The sequence below is a fragment of the Epinephelus fuscoguttatus genome, linkage group LG11 (genome assembly GCF_011397635.1).
Source record: "Epinephelus fuscoguttatus linkage group LG11, E.fuscoguttatus.final_Chr_v1".
In the NCBI taxonomy this organism is placed as follows: domain Eukaryota; kingdom Metazoa; phylum Chordata; class Actinopteri; order Perciformes; family Serranidae; genus Epinephelus; species Epinephelus fuscoguttatus.
Genome location: NC_064762.1, coordinates 18,860,226 through 18,879,118, shown reverse-complemented (window position 1 = coordinate 18,879,118; position 18,893 = coordinate 18,860,226). Strand labels below are relative to the sequence as shown.

General features: G+C 40.9%; 1 protein-coding gene, 3 non-coding genes and 3 pseudogenes across 6 annotated transcripts in view; all 7 read left to right on the top strand.

The window, feature by feature from the left end:
* tmem181 (transmembrane protein 181) overlaps positions 1-18,609 on the top strand; it is a 36,005-nt gene extending 17,396 nt beyond the window's left edge. The window contains exons 15-17 of one of the 3 annotated variants that reach the window (XM_049589858.1): positions 17,178-17,267; positions 17,348-17,414; positions 17,519-18,609. In XM_049589858.1, the coding sequence (XP_049445815.1) occupies positions 17,178-17,267; positions 17,348-17,414; positions 17,519-17,603 (242 nt within the window). In that variant the 3' untranslated portion in view covers positions 17,604-18,609. The remainder of the gene's footprint in view (positions 1-17,177; positions 17,268-17,347; positions 17,415-17,518) is intronic. The other 2 variants (XM_049589857.1, XM_049589856.1) reach the window with 2 other exon arrangements.
* On the top strand, positions 599-763 carry LOC125897662 (U2 spliceosomal RNA; annotated as a pseudogene).
* On the top strand, positions 1,730-1,893 carry LOC125897663 (U1 spliceosomal RNA). Its single transcript, XR_007450464.1, has one exon. It is a non-coding gene; the product is annotated as a U1 spliceosomal RNA (small nuclear RNA).
* On the top strand, positions 8,176-8,352 carry LOC125897654 (U1 spliceosomal RNA; annotated as a pseudogene).
* Positions 9,661-9,808, top strand: LOC125897660 (U2 spliceosomal RNA; annotated as a pseudogene).
* On the top strand, positions 13,227-13,417 carry LOC125897659 (U2 spliceosomal RNA). Its single transcript, XR_007450463.1, has one exon. It is a non-coding gene; the product is annotated as a U2 spliceosomal RNA (small nuclear RNA).
* On the top strand, positions 14,463-14,626 carry LOC125897644 (U1 spliceosomal RNA). The gene has a single exon (XR_007450450.1). It is a non-coding gene; the product is annotated as a U1 spliceosomal RNA (small nuclear RNA).
* Positions 18,610-18,893: the final 284 nt, after the last annotated feature.

The following is an 18,893-nucleotide window of genomic DNA, read 5'->3' as shown; positions in this document are numbered from 1 at the left end:
CAGTTTAGTCAGCACGTCGCGTCGTCTTCTGATGTTAAATGAGCAAACCAGGATATTTGCAGTGAAGTGTTCAGGCTTCTTCCCATCCCTTCGTCATTTTCTGACCATTCAAAGTTTAACTCAAATGCTATTTGTGGTTAAATGTTCAATTTTGCGGTGCAAAGTTTGTTACGACGACCCTTCATGTCGGCTAATAAACGGTTAAATAATTAAGGGCTCAGAACACCTGTAAGGCGGAGTGATACATGTGCGTAGTTAAAAGTCCCAGCGCGGTTATAATAAAAATCAGCCATGGACTGTGTAAGTAATATATCAGCACACATAAGATGAGTCTTGTCTAGTAAAATTGCTTGAATGGAGTGTTGTGTACATATTAATAAAAGTTGTTTTCATACCATGTCACGTCATAAATGGTAATAATCATGTAAAGATTGCTATGGTAACTTTAGTACATACCTGAAACGTATATGTAGTGATGTGTAAGTAATGTTTTTGTGGCTTTGATGGTCTCAGTGTATTGTAGCCTGGAAGTGATGTTTCATTGGTCAATGAGAATAACTGTGGTGAATCACTTCTTTACTGCTGAGCCATTCAAATTATCACTACCTGGCAGTTTGGCTAAAGTTAAGTGTAATATCTGTTATCATCAATTTAATATATTAAATAGTTTATTTCAGAACAGGGAGATGGAATAGAGGCTTGTTTTGTCCACTCCTCACAATTATCTGGTATTGCAGTACCTCCAGAGTCAGGTGCCCCCGCTAAATTGTCAAATACAAACATGTTCAGCGCTCTCGGAGTGTTTTGCTGTTCTCATGATGGTAATGTGGAAATTGGTTATATGTTGACTGAGCCCCTGTAACAGGTGCACATTCCTAATAATCATGCATTATGACATAATTTACACACTTGTTGAACTTCTTTGTAACTTTGGGCGGGTTTTAACTTTTCTGCAGTGTCTATAATTTTCGTTTTGAGTAAATGTTATATACATCTCACTGTAAAATGAATTGAAGCAGTACCTGTTGAGTGAGACAATGAGCTGCCAGTTCAGTCAGATTAATAGATTCATTCCCCCAACGTGAATATCCACTCTGCATAATTTCTGCTGCTGTTTTCCCAGTCTGGTTTGTGCTGATATGTCAAATGAAAGGCAAATGCTTTTCATATGTTTGCACGTTATTTGTAATATTATTTTCTTCTTTCTATTAGTTACAAACACAGAAGCTTACAGATATATTTTTAATTAGGCGTTGTTCACACTCCTGACCAACAGGTGGCAGCAGCAGAACGTCCGTTGCCCACCAGCAGCAGGTCAAAGTGTCTGTAATGTGAGGAGACAAGCGTGTTTTTCACTCTTTCCACTGATTTTTTTTTTTAAATGCAGGTCAAACAACACTTGATTGCAGTTTAATTTAGCTTTGTCTGGTGTGAACTCGCTCAGGTTTTAATTCATTTATTGGAGATAAATGGACAATCTGGTGATGTCAGGGCAGCTTTTAATATGGATATACAGCATTGCATGATGGGATATGTGCCGATTTTTCTCAAGTAAAATGTGAATAATATTTGTCTGTCTCAGTACAAAAGTGTTTCTTGTATATGAACGTCCTGTAGATTATCAGAGCCTTTATAGTGTGTGGTTTTGGTCATGCCTATATATTGCCAGCACCATGAGTTATCGTGGTATGACTGTGAATGAGTGCCCTGTGTGTGAGGTGTACAATTCATACTTACCTGGCAGGGGAGATACCATGATCAAGAAGGTGGTTCACCCAGGGCGAGGCTCAGTCATTGCACTCCGATTGAGCTGACCTCTGCGAATTCCCCAAATGTGGGAATCTCGACTGCATAATTTCTGGTAGTGGGGGACTGCGTTCGCGCTCTCCCCTGATAACGGTGTACAATGACAATAATGAAAGGCGAGGTACTATGGAACACATGTGTAAGATAAATCGGCAGTGTAGATAGACTTTTTTTTTTTTGACGCATCTCTCATGATACTATTTAACTAAGCATATAACGATGAGAGTGAGTGTCGTTGTGTTGTATTTCAGCTAACGGCCTTACAACCTAATTACAACCGAATCGCAGCCGTGCTGATATTCAGTACAACAGCACGATCTCGAGTGTCATTTTGCTTTCAGCCAACACTTTTACACGCGCATGTATCAACTGTAAAAAGCGGCAACAGATTTATGTGGTTGGTTCCGCCAATACAAATAGACTGTACTGTTGCCAAACAACACAAACACATTTCTGCACACTAGCTTGTTACGTTGTGTTAACTCGCCCACACTTTACCACAGACCAGCTGCTGTGTATCATGTAGGTAACATTTGTGTTTTTCCATTTATTTTGAACCAGTGAAATACGTCTGTTGACCGTCTCTTCGGATGAGTACGTTTGATGCTGATGAGTTGGAACAGTTTAGTCAGCACGTCGCGTCGTCTTCTGATGTTAAATGAGCAAACCTGGATATTTGCAGTGAAGTGTTCAGGCTTCTTCCCATCCCTTCGTCATTTTCTGACCATTCAAAGTTTAACTCAAATGTTATTTGTGGTTAAATGTTCAATTTTGCGGTGCAAAGTTTGTTACGACGACCCTTCATGTCGGCTAATAAACGGTTAAATAATTAAGGGCTCAGAACACCTGTAAGGCGGAGTGATACGTGCGTAGTTAAAAGTCCCAGCGCTGTTATAATATATATCAGCCGTAGACTGTATAAGTAAGATATCAGCACACATAAGATGACTCTTGTCTAGTAAAATTGCTTGAATAGAGTGTTTTGTAAATATTAATAAAAGTTGACAGACAGTGCCCTGTGTGTGAGGTGTACAACTCATACTTACCTGGCAGGGGAGATACCATGATCAAGAAGGTGGTTCGCCCAGGTATATCTCTCTTGCAGCTAGTTTATGAATTTTGTCACAGTCGTGCGGTGTAAGGGACGTGACAAGTTCTTTGCAGGACACCACACTCTGCACCATGGTGGTACCTACAACCACGAGACGGAATGCTGTCCGGTTTGAATTGCAGAATGGCTTGGAGATGGACAGATTGCAGTTTAGCAGGCTGGTGATCCAGAAAGAGTTGGGTTTTTCGCCCCAACAACTTGATTACGTGTTTGCTCTGCCTGGAAAGAGGACCTTTGAAGTCATCTTCACCACATTTCTCCTCTTTGAACAGTGCCTTGAACGCTTTGAGCAGAGGAAAGTCAACAATCTGAGACTGGCCAACATCGGTTTGACATCTCTCTCGGAGAGGGAACCCAAGGCAGTCACAGTTCTCATGTACTCTGAGAAAGTGACAACAGAAGACATCAGCACCTGGCTGTCCTTCCATTGCTCTGTCATACGGAGCATGGAACTCAGGGATGAGGATGGTGTCCGAACTGGAGCAAGGCGCTTCTATGTACGCCTCAGAAGAGATGGAGCCTCGGGGGGGCTTCAACACCTGCCTTCTACCATCCAGTTGGGGCCCAACAGGGGCTACGTCTTCTACGCAGGGCAACCAAAGACCTGCAGGAAGTGTGGCTCCACTCGACATCTGGCTGCCGACTGCAACGTCACATTCTGCAGGAACTGTCAAAGCACTGAACATACCACCAAAGACTGTGACCAGCCAACAAGGTGCAACCTCTGCAGCTCTAGTAGCCACACTTTCCGAAGCTGCCCCCGGTCTTACGCCAACCGTGCTAGACATCCCACGTCTACAGATGACACTGAGTTTCCACCAGCAGAAGAGCGGCCACCCCCGGAGGGACCCGACCCCACTGACAAGACTCAGCCAGGGACAGCAGGTCAGGAGCAACCACCCCCTCAGACCCGGGTGCCACCAGCACCGACCGATGGCCAGGAACTACCCCAGGCAACCCTAGCTTCGACCAACACCCATGCCACCTCTGAGTCAACCATCCGCCAAGACCTACAGGCAGTGCTCTTCCCCCGACAGGCAGAGTCTGATGAAATAACGAGCGAGGAGTTCAGTGGGGAGCCGGGGGCCAAGGAGAATGAGGGGGAGGTGGTCTATCCAAGCCAGGCAACACTGGAGCCCCAGACAGGCAGGTGTCTTCCTGGGGAATTCGAGCCCATTGAGGAGGTACATCCGAACCAGCGGGGACTGCTGGTAACTGAACAAGAGAGGACTGTCTCCCAGGTGATGCGGCAGCTCCAGGAGGACCTGCCACACGGCCAACCAGACTCGGCCCCTGAGGAGTGCCGCCCACCCAGTGCCACACCATCTGACTGCAGAGACCTTCGAGACCTCCTAGACCTAGGCCTCCAAGACCTGCCCTCCCCAGGTGGTGCTGCAAGCTCTTCCATCCTCTCCTCGTCCAACGAGAGCACACCACCTTTGAAACGGCCCAAGGGGATCTCAGGGACCCCTTCCATCAACGTCCCAGATGTAGAGGTATGGTCCAACGCCCCACCCCCCTCTACCCCCTTTCTAGACCTCGAGGCTCTGTCTGCTTTTTCTGCAACCACCCATATGGGTGGCTCCCGAAAAGATAAGAAGAAAAGGAAGAAGCAAAAACTAGTCTGTGCTTGAATAGCTTGAACCTGTATAAATTCCTCATGCTAAGCTGCCCCCTGACCCCTGCATTCCACTTTCTTCTCTTCATGACTTCTCTCTCTGTTGCTTCACTCAACACCAGAGGGCTGAATGATCCCCTAAAATGTCTTTCAGTCTTTACTTTCCTACAAGCAGAGCCTAGTAACATCTTCATGGTACAAGAGTGTAATATCCCATACAGAGATAATTATAGAGAATTTGAAGAAAGATGGACTTATGGACAATCAGTGTGGTCTGGTGACAACCAAAATAGGTCATCTGGCATCGGGATTCTTTTTAAAGGTCCTAACTTTATTGTGCAAAAGGTGCAGCGCATCAGGGATGGGAGGATTTTGTGTGTTGATGTCTCATACCTCAGCGTTAATATGAGAATAATTAATGTGTATTGTCCAGCTGAGCTTAAAGAGCGTCTAGAGACCATGAAAGAGATACAGCCATTATTGTTGTGTAGCAGAGAGGTAATCCTGGGGGGAGACTTTAATTGTCTGGTTGAAAAAGAAGACCGTTTATCTACTACTGCTGTCAAACTTGATTCTAGCTCCATTGCCTTGAATAATCTTATCCAGGATTTCAACCTCACAGACACATACCGTTCCATAAACTCCAACTCACCTGGTTTTACATGGTCCAATGGCAAAACACATTCAAGAATTGATTTTCTGTTTACCTCAAAGAGCTTGCAGGTCTCCCAAGCCACAGTTAAGCCGGTCTTCTTTTCTGATCATGCACTTCTTAACTGCTCTCTCGTCTTAAAAAATGGGACAGAACGAGGTAAAAGCTCTTGGAAGCTGAATGTTTCTGTACTGCAAGATGAAGGGGTGGTTAGAAGATTTAAGAAAAAGTTATCTCTCTGGTCTTCTCTTCAATTCGCCTTTGACTCCATTGGGGAATGGTGGGAGGATGTGAAAGGTAGAGCTAAGTCATTTTTCATAGAGGAAGGTAAAAGAGCAGCAAAGAGGAAACGCTTTAAGCTAAAAAAACAGCAGGCTAAGTTGCAGCGTCTTCATTTATTATCTCATGCTGGCTGGGATGTAGCCGATGAAATAACTATGCTAAAAAGAGAAATGCTAAACGCCTCCGCAGAAGCTAGCCGTGGCTTGCTAACACGCAGCAGATTACAACATATAGAAGCAAATGAAAAGTGCACAAGATATTTTTTCAGAAAACTAGCACAACCTAGAAATGTCATCGAAGCACTTTACGATAGCAATGGTAATGAAAAGACTGAAAGCAGATGATATACTTACCTCGTTCACTCCTTTTACTCAGATCTCTACAGATCTGAGGAGATAGATGAAACAGCCATGTCACAGCTCCTGTCAAAAATAAATAAGAAAATAACTGATGTTAATGGAAAACTTGAAATGGAACTGTCTGTAGAGGAACTAACAAAAGCAATGAATAGTATGGCAAACAACAAAGCCCCGGGGTCAGACGGCCTGCCAAAAGAATTCTATGTGACCTTTTGGGAAGAACTAAAGGGCCCACTTCTTGAAATGTTCAATGAGAGTTTGAGTATTGGAACATTACCATCATCCCTTAGAGAAGGCTCCATCACTCTCTTGTTCAAAAAGGGAAACAAAAAAGATATAAAAAATTGGCGCCCCCTCACACTACTTGGGGTCGACCGCAAAATTTTAGCAAAAGCACTTTTCTTCCGTTTACACGAAGTAATAGATCAGATTGTAGGAGTAGAACAGACTTGTGTAGTATCAGGCCGAAGTATGGGTGACAGTCTCGCCCTGGTGCGAGACTCTTACCTATACGCAGTAGACCGCAAGCTTCCTCTCTGCATATCAGGCCTAGACTTAGAAAAGGCCTTTGACAAAATTAACCATGATTATCTTAAAAGAGTTTTGTTGGTGTTGGAGTTTTGTTTGTAAGGTTGTTGTGAATGGCACTCACACTGCTCCCTTTGAGGTACAGGGTGGGGTTCGAAAAAGTTGCCCTCTATCTGTCATTTTGTTTATTCTTGCGATGGAGCCTCTTGCTTGTGCGATCAAACAGGATCCCTCTATCCACAGTCTGCTTGTTCCGGGGAGTGGAGGGAGGGAAGCCAAAGTGTCACTGTACATGGACGACTTGACTATTTTATGCTGTGATAACAGATCTGTTTTTAATAGTCTCAGATGGTGCGATCTCTTCTCTCGTGCCTCTAGGGCTAAACTAAACAGGGCCAAGAGTGAGATCTTATATCTGAACTGGTGGGAGGGTAAATTGGACCTTGGCCTGGAGGAAAAAACAGACAGAATAAAACTACTTGGGATTGAGATAGGGAGGGAGATGGAAACGGTAAATTGGGAACAAAGGCTCCCCAGAATAAAAGGGAAACTGCGCAGCTGGGAACAAAGAGATCTCACCATCACAGGGAAGGTCCTGGTCCTGAAGGCAGAGGTCCTGGCCTCCCTCACCTTTCTTGCAGCCACCTTACCAGTCCCCAGCTTCTTCCTCACTGCCCTGAGAAGAGCAATGTTCCAATTTATATGGGGCTCCCAGCAGGAATTATTAAAGAGAGACATTATGTACAGGCCTCTTGAAAAAGGTGGGAAGGCAGTACCTGATTTCAGCTCCAAACTTGATGCCCTGTTTCTTTGCCCAGTTATTAATGCGGTGTTATGTGATAGTGCCAGTCTATGCTCTAAGTTTGCAAAATTTTGGGTGGGTCGAGGGATTTTGGCTGGTATGGGTAAAAGGATTCCTCTCAACACGCCCCATTCAGAAACGAGGCCCGCCTTGTTTGAAAGGGCTTTGACTCTTTTCAAATCTGCAAAGTTCGACAAGTCTCATTCAGGTCACATTAATAGAAAATCTGTTGAGAGGAGTCTTTCTGGCCATTCCCTATGCCTCGTGCCAGTGGGTACTTTTGTTGAATCACAATGCACCCAGATATGGAAAAATGTCAACGCCACATTCCTTTTCAACAGTCACAAGGATCTGGCCTGGAAGGCAGCACATGGCTGTCTCCAGACTAGATCCTTCTTACATAGAAGGAGATGCTCCAGAAGCGCAGTCTGTCCTAGATTGAATTGTCATGTCGACGAATCTGTTATCCATCTCTTTTGGGCCTGCCCCTTTGCACAAAGGGTGTGGGGAATTGTTGGCAGGTGGCTGACCTCTTTGCACAGATATCCTGATGCTAATGATATATTGTATGGGGATATGGCTCCAAAAGAGACTGGAAAAAATGCAAAATGGTGGATTGCTATCAACTGTATAAAAGATGGAATGTGGAAATGTAGGAATTTACTGGCCTTTAAGAGAGTATATAAATCCCCAGAATCAGTTGTGAGGACTGGCCTCACTTTAGTTAAAGACTACATTCAGAGAGACAAAAAGAATCATACCTGTGAAGAATTAACTACATTATGGAAAATCCAAAATGGTATCATTAGAGAAATATTATATGATGTAATTTATTAGTCTGGAGAAGCGTCAAGTACATTAATGTACATTGCTGGTCCTTGCCTCATATTGTAATTATGCTTGTGTGAATGCGCTGTTGTAACCCCAGGTGAAAAAAGTATTGGGAATTGGGAAAATATATTCATATGGAATGTCTCCGTTTTCCTTGTATGGGCAGAAAATATCTGTATAAATTGTAAATTTTGTAGGTTGTACTTGTGACATTTATTAATAAAAGCGTCTAAAAATTGGTTCGCCCAGGGCGAGGCTCGGTCATTGCACTCCGATTGCGCTGACCTCTGCGAATTCCCCAAATGCGGGAATCTCGACTGCATAATTTCTGGTAGTGGGGGACTGCGTTCGCGCTCTCCCCTGATAACACTGTGGAAAAACAATGAGAAACATGTGATGCAGAAAGAAATCATGTGTGTTTAATATAGTAGTATACTATGTCCAAGGTTTTAATATTAACTTCTGTGTCATTATTAAACTGAGCATTATAACACGAGAGTGAGTGTAGTTGTATTTCAGTTTACAGCCTCGTGCTTACAGCTTAATCACATCTGTGCTGATATTCAGTACAACAGCTCGACCTGTTTCTTTCATACATTTCTATCTGCGCCATTTATTAACAGTAAAAAGTGGCAACATGTTGTAATTTGTTTGTTTTTTTTAATGATTTTTGTGGCTCCGCGAGCACAAATCGTTCAGCAACTGGTCCGAGACTGGGCCATTGCCACAAACACACATATCGGCACACTCACTAGCTCCTTTGTGTAAACTCGGCATACACTTTACCACAGGCCAGCTGCCGTGTATCATGTAGGTAACATTTGTGTTTTTCCATTTATTTTGAACCAGTTAAATAAGCCTGTTGACCGTCGCTTCGGATGAGTACGTTTGACGCTGATGAGTTAACAGCTTCATCAGCACGTCGCGTCGTCTTCTGATGTTAAATGAGCAAACCAGGATATTTGCAGTGAAGTGTTCAGGCTTCTTCCCATCCCTTCGTCATTTTCTGACCATTCAAAGTTTAACTCAAATGCTATTTGTGGTTAAATGTTCAATTTTGCGGTGCAAAGTTTGTTACGACGACCCTTCATGTCGGCTAATAAACGGTTAAATAATTAAGGGCTCAGAACACCTGTAAGGCGGAGTGATACATGCGTAGTTAAAAGTCCCAGCGCTGTTATAATAAAAATCAGCCATGGACTGTGTAAGTAAGATATCAGCACACATAAGATGACTCTTGTCTAGTAAAATTGCTTGAATGGAGTGTTGTGTAAATATTAATAAAAGTTGATTTCATACCATGTCACGTCATAAATGGTAATAATCATGTAAAGATTGCTATGGTAACTTCCCTGCTAAAAAACAAAAAGCATAGACCAGCACCAAAACAGGCAGGAAACACGAAACAGCACTAAAACACAACGTATGCTGGTCTTACTGGTGTGACACCGGTCACCAGCATAGACCAGCATATGTTGTGTTTTGGTGCTGGTCTATGCTGTTTTTTTCAGCAGGGTTAGTAGAAACCTGAAACGTATATGTAGTGATGTGTAAGTAATGTTTTTGTGTGGCTTTGATGGTCTCAGTGTATTGTAGCCTGGAACTGATGTTTCACTGGTCAGTGAGAGTAACTGTGGTGAATCACTTCTTTACTGCTGAGCCATTCACAATATTGCTACCTGGCAGTTTGGCTAAAGTCAAGTGTAATATCTGTTTTTTGTTTTTTTTTTCAGAACAGGGAGATGGAATAGAGGCTTGTTTTGTCCACTCCCCACATTGATCTGGTATTGTAGTACCTCCAGAGTTAGGTGCAACTTCCCCAGGAGCACTGTTCACGTATTGTGGAGGAGGCACTGACTCAGCCCAGGGGCAGTCCACCTCCTCAGATTCAGCCAAGGCTAATGAATCAGGTGAGGGAAAAACTGTCACCATATATATTTAATTTCTGGTCAAACTATGTCATTAAGATATACTAATATAAGATATAACCATATGACAAGGGACATGTTTTTCATCTTAGGTCCATCTCCATCCTCTGCTCCATCCACTGTACCCACTGTCTCCTCTGTGTCTGCTGCAACCTCAGCTCTACCTGGTAAGTTAACAACAAAACAGCCTTTGTAATTGCTCAGTGTACTGCAGAACATTCTGAGATGAATAATTTTTAATATAAGATATAATCATATGAAAAGGGACATGTTTTGAGACAAATCCCTATTTTATCAAAACTTCTCAAGCAATTTTCAGTTGTTCCACTGGGAGATTGTTTTCTTATTACAAGCTATAGCTGTACTATTTTACTGAGGAAAAAACAGCATAATTTTCAAGTGTAATATGACATCAAATATGACTAGCTTTTGTTGTTGTTTTTCATCTTAGGTCCATCTCCATCCTTTGCTCCATCCACTGTGTCCACTGTCCCCTCTGTGTTGCAGTTTATTTAAAACAAAACATAATGAAACAGATTGTGTTTACAGTAAATGATTGGTTTATTTTGTTACTTTTAGTTGGCCTAGATGACATTCGGTATCCCACTTAGTACTATATCACTTTGAATATTAAGTGTAAATCAACCCCAGGCTGCTTTTGTAGCTGAATTTGCTACCATTTCGCATTAACAACCATAGGTGGTCAAAACATGCCAGGCTGCTCTTTGAGGTTTTATGTATTGTTTCTCTGTGTGGCCATTAGGGGGAGTTGCTGACTTTGGCAAATATTAATTGAAAGATTTTTCTACAAGTTTGCAAATCTGTTGTCTGCTCCCATGGCCTTAATCACTGTGGATTACAATCTAATTACACCAAAAAGTTCTCACATCTAGTTTTACAAGTGTATCTCTAATGACAGAGCAGAGCATGAAATAACTTACAGTAGGTGTGTGAATGATCAATAATCAGTATTATTGGCAGTAATAGAGGGCCCCAAAATCAAATTTTGCTTAGGGCCCCATGGAGGCTTGGGCCGGCCCTGGGTAATGGTACATAATTTGGCTCCATTACAACTCTCAACATTCACCGACAAAACAACTGTCTAAACACGTTTTCCAAGCAAATACAAAATGCTAACATTATTAGCGTCAACCTATGACATTTTACATGGTATACATCAGCCTAGCGACAATCGGAGAATTCCTCTGCTCATATGAAGCCAGGACAAATCCCTAAGTATAAATCCCTGAAGGATAAATCACACACATGACTTAAAATGCTATTTTAGTGGAGGCTTTACTGTCTTCACAATTTATTTATTTTTTATTTTTTCGTATACTTTATTAATCCCCCTCAGGGGAAATTCAGTTTTTATTTATTGTTTCTTATCTGAAATACAAGTAAATGCAAACTTCGTTTCCACTGAGGGAAATGGTTTCAGCTTACAGAAACAGACAGGAGGTCTGCGTCAACTGCGACGCTGAGCATGAGGGTGGGCGAGTTTAACTTTCTGTCAACAACGGGGGTGTTTTGAAACACCACCATTTTCACAGGTAACTTAGCCTGTCCCCCTGCTGCAGAAAATAATGGATTAATCCTGGAAAGCTGTTGATGTAGCACTTTTCTCCTTATGAAAGTAACACGGCGATTATTCGACCAATGACAATTTTGTTGTACGAGAGCATAGCGACCAAATAATCGACTAGTCAACCAGGAGACTACAGCCCTAGTGATTTTAGGCCCATTACCCTTTACTTTAAGTTATAGCTACTAACCTAAGCTAAATATGGAGTGTCGAGGTTCAGAAATAACGTTACAGTACACTACATAATTGTTGCTGCTTCGGTGTCTCATTGGTGTCCAAATATTGATGGTGTACGCCTGTGATGTTTTGCTGGATCGTATACATTTGTTCAGATTCTAATAAGCTATACGTTGCCAATATTAAAAACATATATTGCTGGCTTACAACAGTTGCTGAAGATTTGCTCTAACTATGGTGCAGACTTTGACATCAAATATAATGCCAATAAGAGCAACATTATGATTGTTAACAGTAAAGAAGACAGACAAGTAGTATTTCCTGAATTCTTTTTATCTGGTGTTGCTCTTCAAGTGTGTCGTGAGATTAAATATCTTAGTCAGTTGTATGCATGAGCTAATGTGCTTGCTCGCAAATGTATCATGTGTTCAATTAATCTGAAGGTCGCTCTTTATAGAGCATTTTGCACTCCTTTGTATATTGCCCCCTTGTGGCGCTAGAGCAAGACTTCATGTGGCCTATAACGATGGCATGAGACTACTTTTTAAACTTCCACGATAGTGCAGTGTCAGCCAGATGTTTGTAAATGTTAGTATACCTACTTGCCCTGCCTTTATGCGAAATCATATATCGATATATTTGCACGCTCTCTGTCTCAGAAAATAGTATCCAGGCCTTGGCCACCCCTGATCTGAGCTCAGTCAGGTCTTCATCTAAACTGTGGGGCCTCTGGCTCTCCTGCTTGTTTGTGGGTGCAGTTTATTGAATTTCGTCAATTTCTGTGAAATTATATAATGTAGTGTTGGGTAATTCTTGTCTTTGTATACATATATTGTTTTCATTACATCGAATTCTTGTACATAGGATGATTGTTAGTTTTTGTGTGCGGTATACTAGGGACCCTTCTCTGTGTCCTCAAAAGTAATTATTATTATTATTAACAATAACTATTGAAGACCCTTCTCTGTGTCCTCAATAGTTATTATTATTATTATTTTTGTTGTTGTTCACTGAAGGACAATGTAAAGTATAAGTTCAAAGATGCTCTGATAGCAGCTGAAATTTCAGACTGAGCACAGTGTCCTGTATGGTTTCCGTCACCAGAGGGAGACACAGCTCAGTTTATCATTGTTGAAACTTTATATTCAGAAGCAGATGTAATTTGTTCATTTTTAACCATGCACGCGATCCTATCATTAGAAATAGTTTTACTTAATTTCAATCTTATATTTTATTCGATGTAACAACCAGTTCTTCCTTAATTAAAGCTATAAAAATGATTTTAACATACCCGTTCGTACTGATTGCTGATTGGGCAGTAGCACATCACGTGACCAGAAATAGCATGAACCCACGTTAAACTCCCGTAACGTTTTGTGATAAAAGTCCGCGATCGGATGGATATTTCCGTTGTCCATCATTCATAAGACATCAAACTGCGCTTTCACAATTTGTTGGTGTGTTTTTGTAGCCATAGAAATCATATTGAACCGCGAGTTAGTGTCACAATGAGGAGAAGGAGTCTCCCACTTCAGTCGTTAATCAGCATCGCTTCTCGGCCTTTTGGCTAAGATCAAGTGTAGTATCTGTTCTTATCAGTTTAATATCTGATACGTCCCCTACCCGGGGACCATATATTAAATTGCTTTTTGGAACAGGGAGATGGAAAAGGGGCTTGCCCCGTCCACTCCACGCATCGACCTGGTATTGCAGCACTTCCAGGAACGGTGCACCCCCCTGTATGTGTTGAAAGTAAAGTGAACTCCTATGTGTATCTTGTGTATTCATCCTGTAAATATGGACGTTTAAATATATTAGCTGAAATTGTCAGGCTTCAGTTCATTTAAATTTTGAAGTATTGGTGTGCTTGAACTTTCTACGGTGTCTATAATTCTTGTTTATAAGTGGATCTCACTGTAAAATAAAGTGAACCAGTAAATGCTGAGTGACACAAGCTAACTGCCAAAAGGAGATATGTTGTGGTCATAGTTCATTTTTACATTTAATAAAAGCATAAACACGTTTTTTCTTTCTCAATAGATGCTCAACCGGACCTCGTCTTATTGTGTTGTGTAATTTAATTACACTTTAACTCAGTCGGATTTTTATTATTCCCATAAAGTGAAAATCCTCTCTGCATAATTTCTGCTGCTGTTTTTTCCCAGTCTGTTTTTTTGCAGACATATCAGAAGTAAGGCAAATACTCCACATGTGTTTGAGCGTTTTGTTTATAATCAATTTTTTCTTCTTGCCGTTAGTTAGGCACAGAGAAGCACATTTGTAGATAAATGTTTAATAAACAGTGTTGTTCACACTCCAGACCAACAGGTGGCAGCAGCAGAACGTCAGTTGTCCACCAGCAGAATGCGAAACAAGTAAATCAGGAAGTGTCTGTAATGTGAGGAGACAAACGTGTTTTTCACTCTTTCCATTGATTTTAAAATGCAGATCAAACAATAGTTGATTACATATTAATTTAACTTTGTCTGGCGTGAACTCGCTTAGGTTTTAGATATAAAATAAATGGATAATCTGGTGATGTTAGGGCAGCTTTTGATATGGATATACAGCATTGCATGATGGGATATGTGCCGATTTTTCTCAAGTAAAATATTAGTTATTTTTGTCAGCCTTAGTACAAAAGTGTTTCTTGTATATGAACGTCCTGTAGATTATCAGAGCCTTTATAGTGTGTGGTTTTGGTCATGCCTATATATTGCCAGCACCATGAGTTATCGTGGTATGACTGTGAATGAGTGCCCTGTGTGTGAGGTGTACAACTCATACTTACCTGGCAGGGGAGATACCATGATCAAGAAGGTGGTTCGCCCAGGGCGAGGCTCGGTCATTGCACTCCGATTGCGCTGACCTCTGCGAATTCCCCAAATGCGGGAATCTCGACTGCATAATTTCTGGTAGTGGGGGACTGCGTTCGCGCTCTCCCCTGATAACACTGTGGAAAAATAATGAGAAACATGTGATGCAGAGAGAAATCATGTGTGTTTCTTATAGTAGTATACTATGTCAAAGGTTTTGATGTTAACTTCTGTGTCGTTATTAAACTAAGCATTATAACACGAGAGTGAATGTAGTTGTATTGTATTTTAGTTTACAGCCTCATGCTTACAGCTGAATCACATCCGTGCTGATATTCAGTACAACAGCTCGACCTGTTTCTTTCATACATTTCTATCTGCGCCATTTATTAACAGTAAAAAGTGGCAACATGTTGTAATTTGTTTGTTTTTTTTTTTAATGATTTTTGTGGCTCCGCGAGCACAAATCGTTCAGCAACTGGTCCGAGACTGGACCATTGCCACAAACACTCGCTAGTTCCTTTATAACTGATATTCCATTTGGAAAAGGTGAAGGAAAAGCACTAATCAAAAAGTAAACTCACATGTTTGCACATATTGTAATATTATTGAAAATGTTGAACATGTAATTATGTACTATAGTAAATATAACGAAGAAAGGGTAAGGTTGCAGCAAAGGGTGAGAGAGGCAGGACGGGATTGGAATTTGGCAGGGATACTGAGAGATAAGGTGTGGGAGATACAGAGAGGGGTAATAGATTACCTATATAACATTGGTTTGTTTTATAGAATATAGCGGTTGGTGTTTCTTCTTTTTCTTTTTTTTTTTGTTTTGTTTTGTTTCTTTATTATTTATCCATGATATAATGTAATGTAAATCTAGATCATGTCCTACATACTCCGGTATTAAATCGTTTGTTTGTTTTTTTTTCTTTTTTTTCTTTTTTTCTTTTTTTTTTTTTTTCCCAGAACAGTGAGATGGAATAGAGGCTTGTTTTGTCTGTAGTACCTTCAGAGTCAGGTGCAACCCCCCCCCCCCCCCCAAATTGTCAAAATTCAAAAATTGCATTTTTCTGATTGTACTGTCACGATATCATACAGAAAGGGAATTAATATGCAATATTACAAATCCCTGAATTGGTATAAACCCTTAATTCACCCTATACATGCTAAAATTAGTGTTTTTTTGAATGGAGTCTGGTGGGTTTGGCAATGGTGATTTTGGGGCTGTTCTGGATCAACAAAAAGGATCTAACACTTTACTCAAAGAATGTTAAGGTTGTTTGGCCACTGGTGAAAAGTTGTGAGCCTCTAAGGACCTGTAGTTCTTGAGGTTGTAAAATTCAAATTAAAAATAACCCTTACCTGCATGGAGTTCATTATAACATGTCAGTTTATTACATCACAGTGTTAATGGCTGTAGGATGCTGATATTATGCTAAGTTTAATTGATTATACCTGTTGTAAATGTAATACTGTGTCTTATGTGAGTTTAAAAACTGCGCTTTCCCAGCTTTTACAGGCTGGAGGAAAGGACTGTTTTCCCCCTCGTCAACTCCACCCCCTAACTAAGACTAGACATCGACTGTATCTATCCCCATTTTAGCACCTTTTAACCATTACAACTGCATCTTGTGTATTCACAGAGAACTCTGTTGTCCAAGTTAAACGACATGCAGCTTCAAGGTGAGGTGTTTTGCTTATTGTGTTGCTTTTGCTCTTCAGATCCATTTTGAACAGCTGAATTCCAGGGATGTTAGATGCTTTCTTCCAGGCTCTGTTCATCATGACATCAGGATTGAGGTGTGTCCAGTGCTACACCTACACTTTAATGGTTTCCTCAGTTTTAGCATATTCAGAATCTTATTTAATGTGTGTGTCATTTCCACAGGGTGAGAGGAAATGTCTTAGGTTCTACCTGCCGAAGCTGTTCATTGTAGGTCTTCTGTGGCTCTCAGCGGTTACACTGGGCATATGGCAAACGTAAGTCTGACCCCAATGGCTGCTAGCAGCCTGAATCAAACTGCAAATTATGATGGAACCGAAAAGATCAACTCTCCCTTTTTGAATTTGCAGGGTTAATGAACTCCAAGACCCTACGTTACACATGGCCAGAGTTTAACTAATGAGGTAACATTTGTAGAAGTAAGTCCAGTGAGCAAAGAACTCAGGCTTCAGACCTCCCTGAACACTCTGTTTCTGACCAGTGTTTTATAGCCTGGTTACAGTATGACATCATAGTGTGACAGATTTATTTATATGGTCATCTGCTCCAGGAACATTACTGCAAGTGTTTACATTACCTAGCCTACACTGTTACACGTAGCTACATGCTAACGTCAGGGAAGCATGTAATCTTGGTTGTCATCATTGTCGCTGCAAGAGACGCTGAGATTCAGAACACCTGGAGATGCTTAGCAAGCAAAGCACGCTGGGCTTCTTCGGGACGGGGCTAAAACAGAGAGTTTCAGTCAGAGGGTGATTACAGATGTTCCAGTACAGACAGTATGAGGAAAATATAGTGTTTTATGAACATTAAGTGTGTAAACATGTCGTACTAGAAACCTTAAATACAAATATGAACCTGAAAATGAGCATAACATGTCCCCTTGAAGTATGCCATGTGAGGTAGCATGTTGATGTCTTAAATAGTGAGAAATTATTCCTTAACTTCAGACATACCAGCTGAATTCTTATCATTCTACGGTCTGCTCAGCTTCTACCTGTACACATTGGCGTTTGTGTATTCCCCTTCCAAAAATGCACTTTACGGTAGGTAATACAGCACAGTCTCAATATAGGAGGTAATGAAGACAACAGATTAATGTAACTGGTTTTGTATCATTCCCCAGACTCCCAGTTGAAGGATAATCCTGCTTTCTCCATGCTGAACGACTCAGATGATGAAGTAATATACGGGTAAGCATTTGTTTACTTAATTAATTTTATGTATTTTCACACCTTACAGTTTGTGGTGTAGTATTCGGCATAAACCATTTGATGTTTTCTGTGTCTTTGTACAGGAGTGATTATGAAGACATGCCTTTACAAAACGGACGTGCTATCAAAGCAACCACCAAGTACCAGGATGAGAGTGACAGCGACTGATGGGATTTCTGACCAGCTTGTACCTCTTGTGTGTCCCTGCTGGAAGCTATGAGAGTACAATACAACAAACTATTATGTGTATGTGTAAATAACTTGCAGTGGTGTTACAAAAATGACATACTGTAAGTGTACATAACTATATTTTTAAGCAAAGTTCCATGTCTACTGAATGTACTGTACTTTTACTGAAAGTTGGGGCATGTAGCCACTCAGACTTTTTCCTTCATTGTTTATTCTTTCAGTCTCATTGAAAACAAAGGAAACAAACACAGGTGTAAAACAATACAATTTTTACCAGTTTGTAAACTTTTTTCCTTGTGACCAGCATTTCTTAACAACCTATTAGTTAGAGATGATCGGGAGGAATGCTAATGTCCATTTGGGATTTTTTTTTTGTTTTTTGTTGAATCAATGTTATTTTTAATGCTTTGCATTGAACCACTGTTGTGTCTCTTTACCTGCGCTGTGTTGTTTTTGCCATTCCTTTCTACTCTCTGATAGTCTGACAATAATGAGAATATGTATCTGGCCAAAGCTGATTAACATTATACTAGTAGTAGGAAGTAAAGGAAGCTACATGCTGCAGCCTTAAGTGGACTCTGGTGGTTCACACTATGGCTTGCAAGCACTGACATGAGTGATAAATAGGGAATTAAAGTGCCATAGCAGTGTTGGCTGTCGACAAATTCTCTTTGGCCTCAGACGTGTTTTAAAAAACTCCAGAGAGAGCCTTAGCTGGAGTAGGTGCCACTTATCTCTGACCACTCCTCTTGACAATTCTTCCCTTTGAGAGCAGCTTTGTAATTGCACTTGTTTAAGAGTTTAATTTATTTCACTGGTAAGTGACGATGTTTGATAGTGTATTATCTGACGACATGGATGAATGGATTTTAATGAACTGCATGGATTTTACACAATTTAATGTAAATGGACTACTGATTTGTCACATTTCTTCTCCCTGCACATACAGTAATTATACCACTGGCCAAATATATTTTATATTATATAATATATTAATGTACATTTTTGATTCTTTCAGTGTGAATGTAGTTTATGGTGGTTAAATGAGGTTGTTGTGGGTCCTGATATGTTGGGAGTTCTTTGCCATTTGTTTTGCTTAATGAGATAAAAGCTGTACATGTAGCATTCTTGTCATGTCTCATGTAAATAAAGCAAAGTATATCCAGCATAGTATCGTTTTATTCAATTGCACTTAGTACAAAAGCAGAAAAGTGTATTCAAATACAGTCAACGTGACCTGAATACAACATGCAGGTTCTCAAAAACACA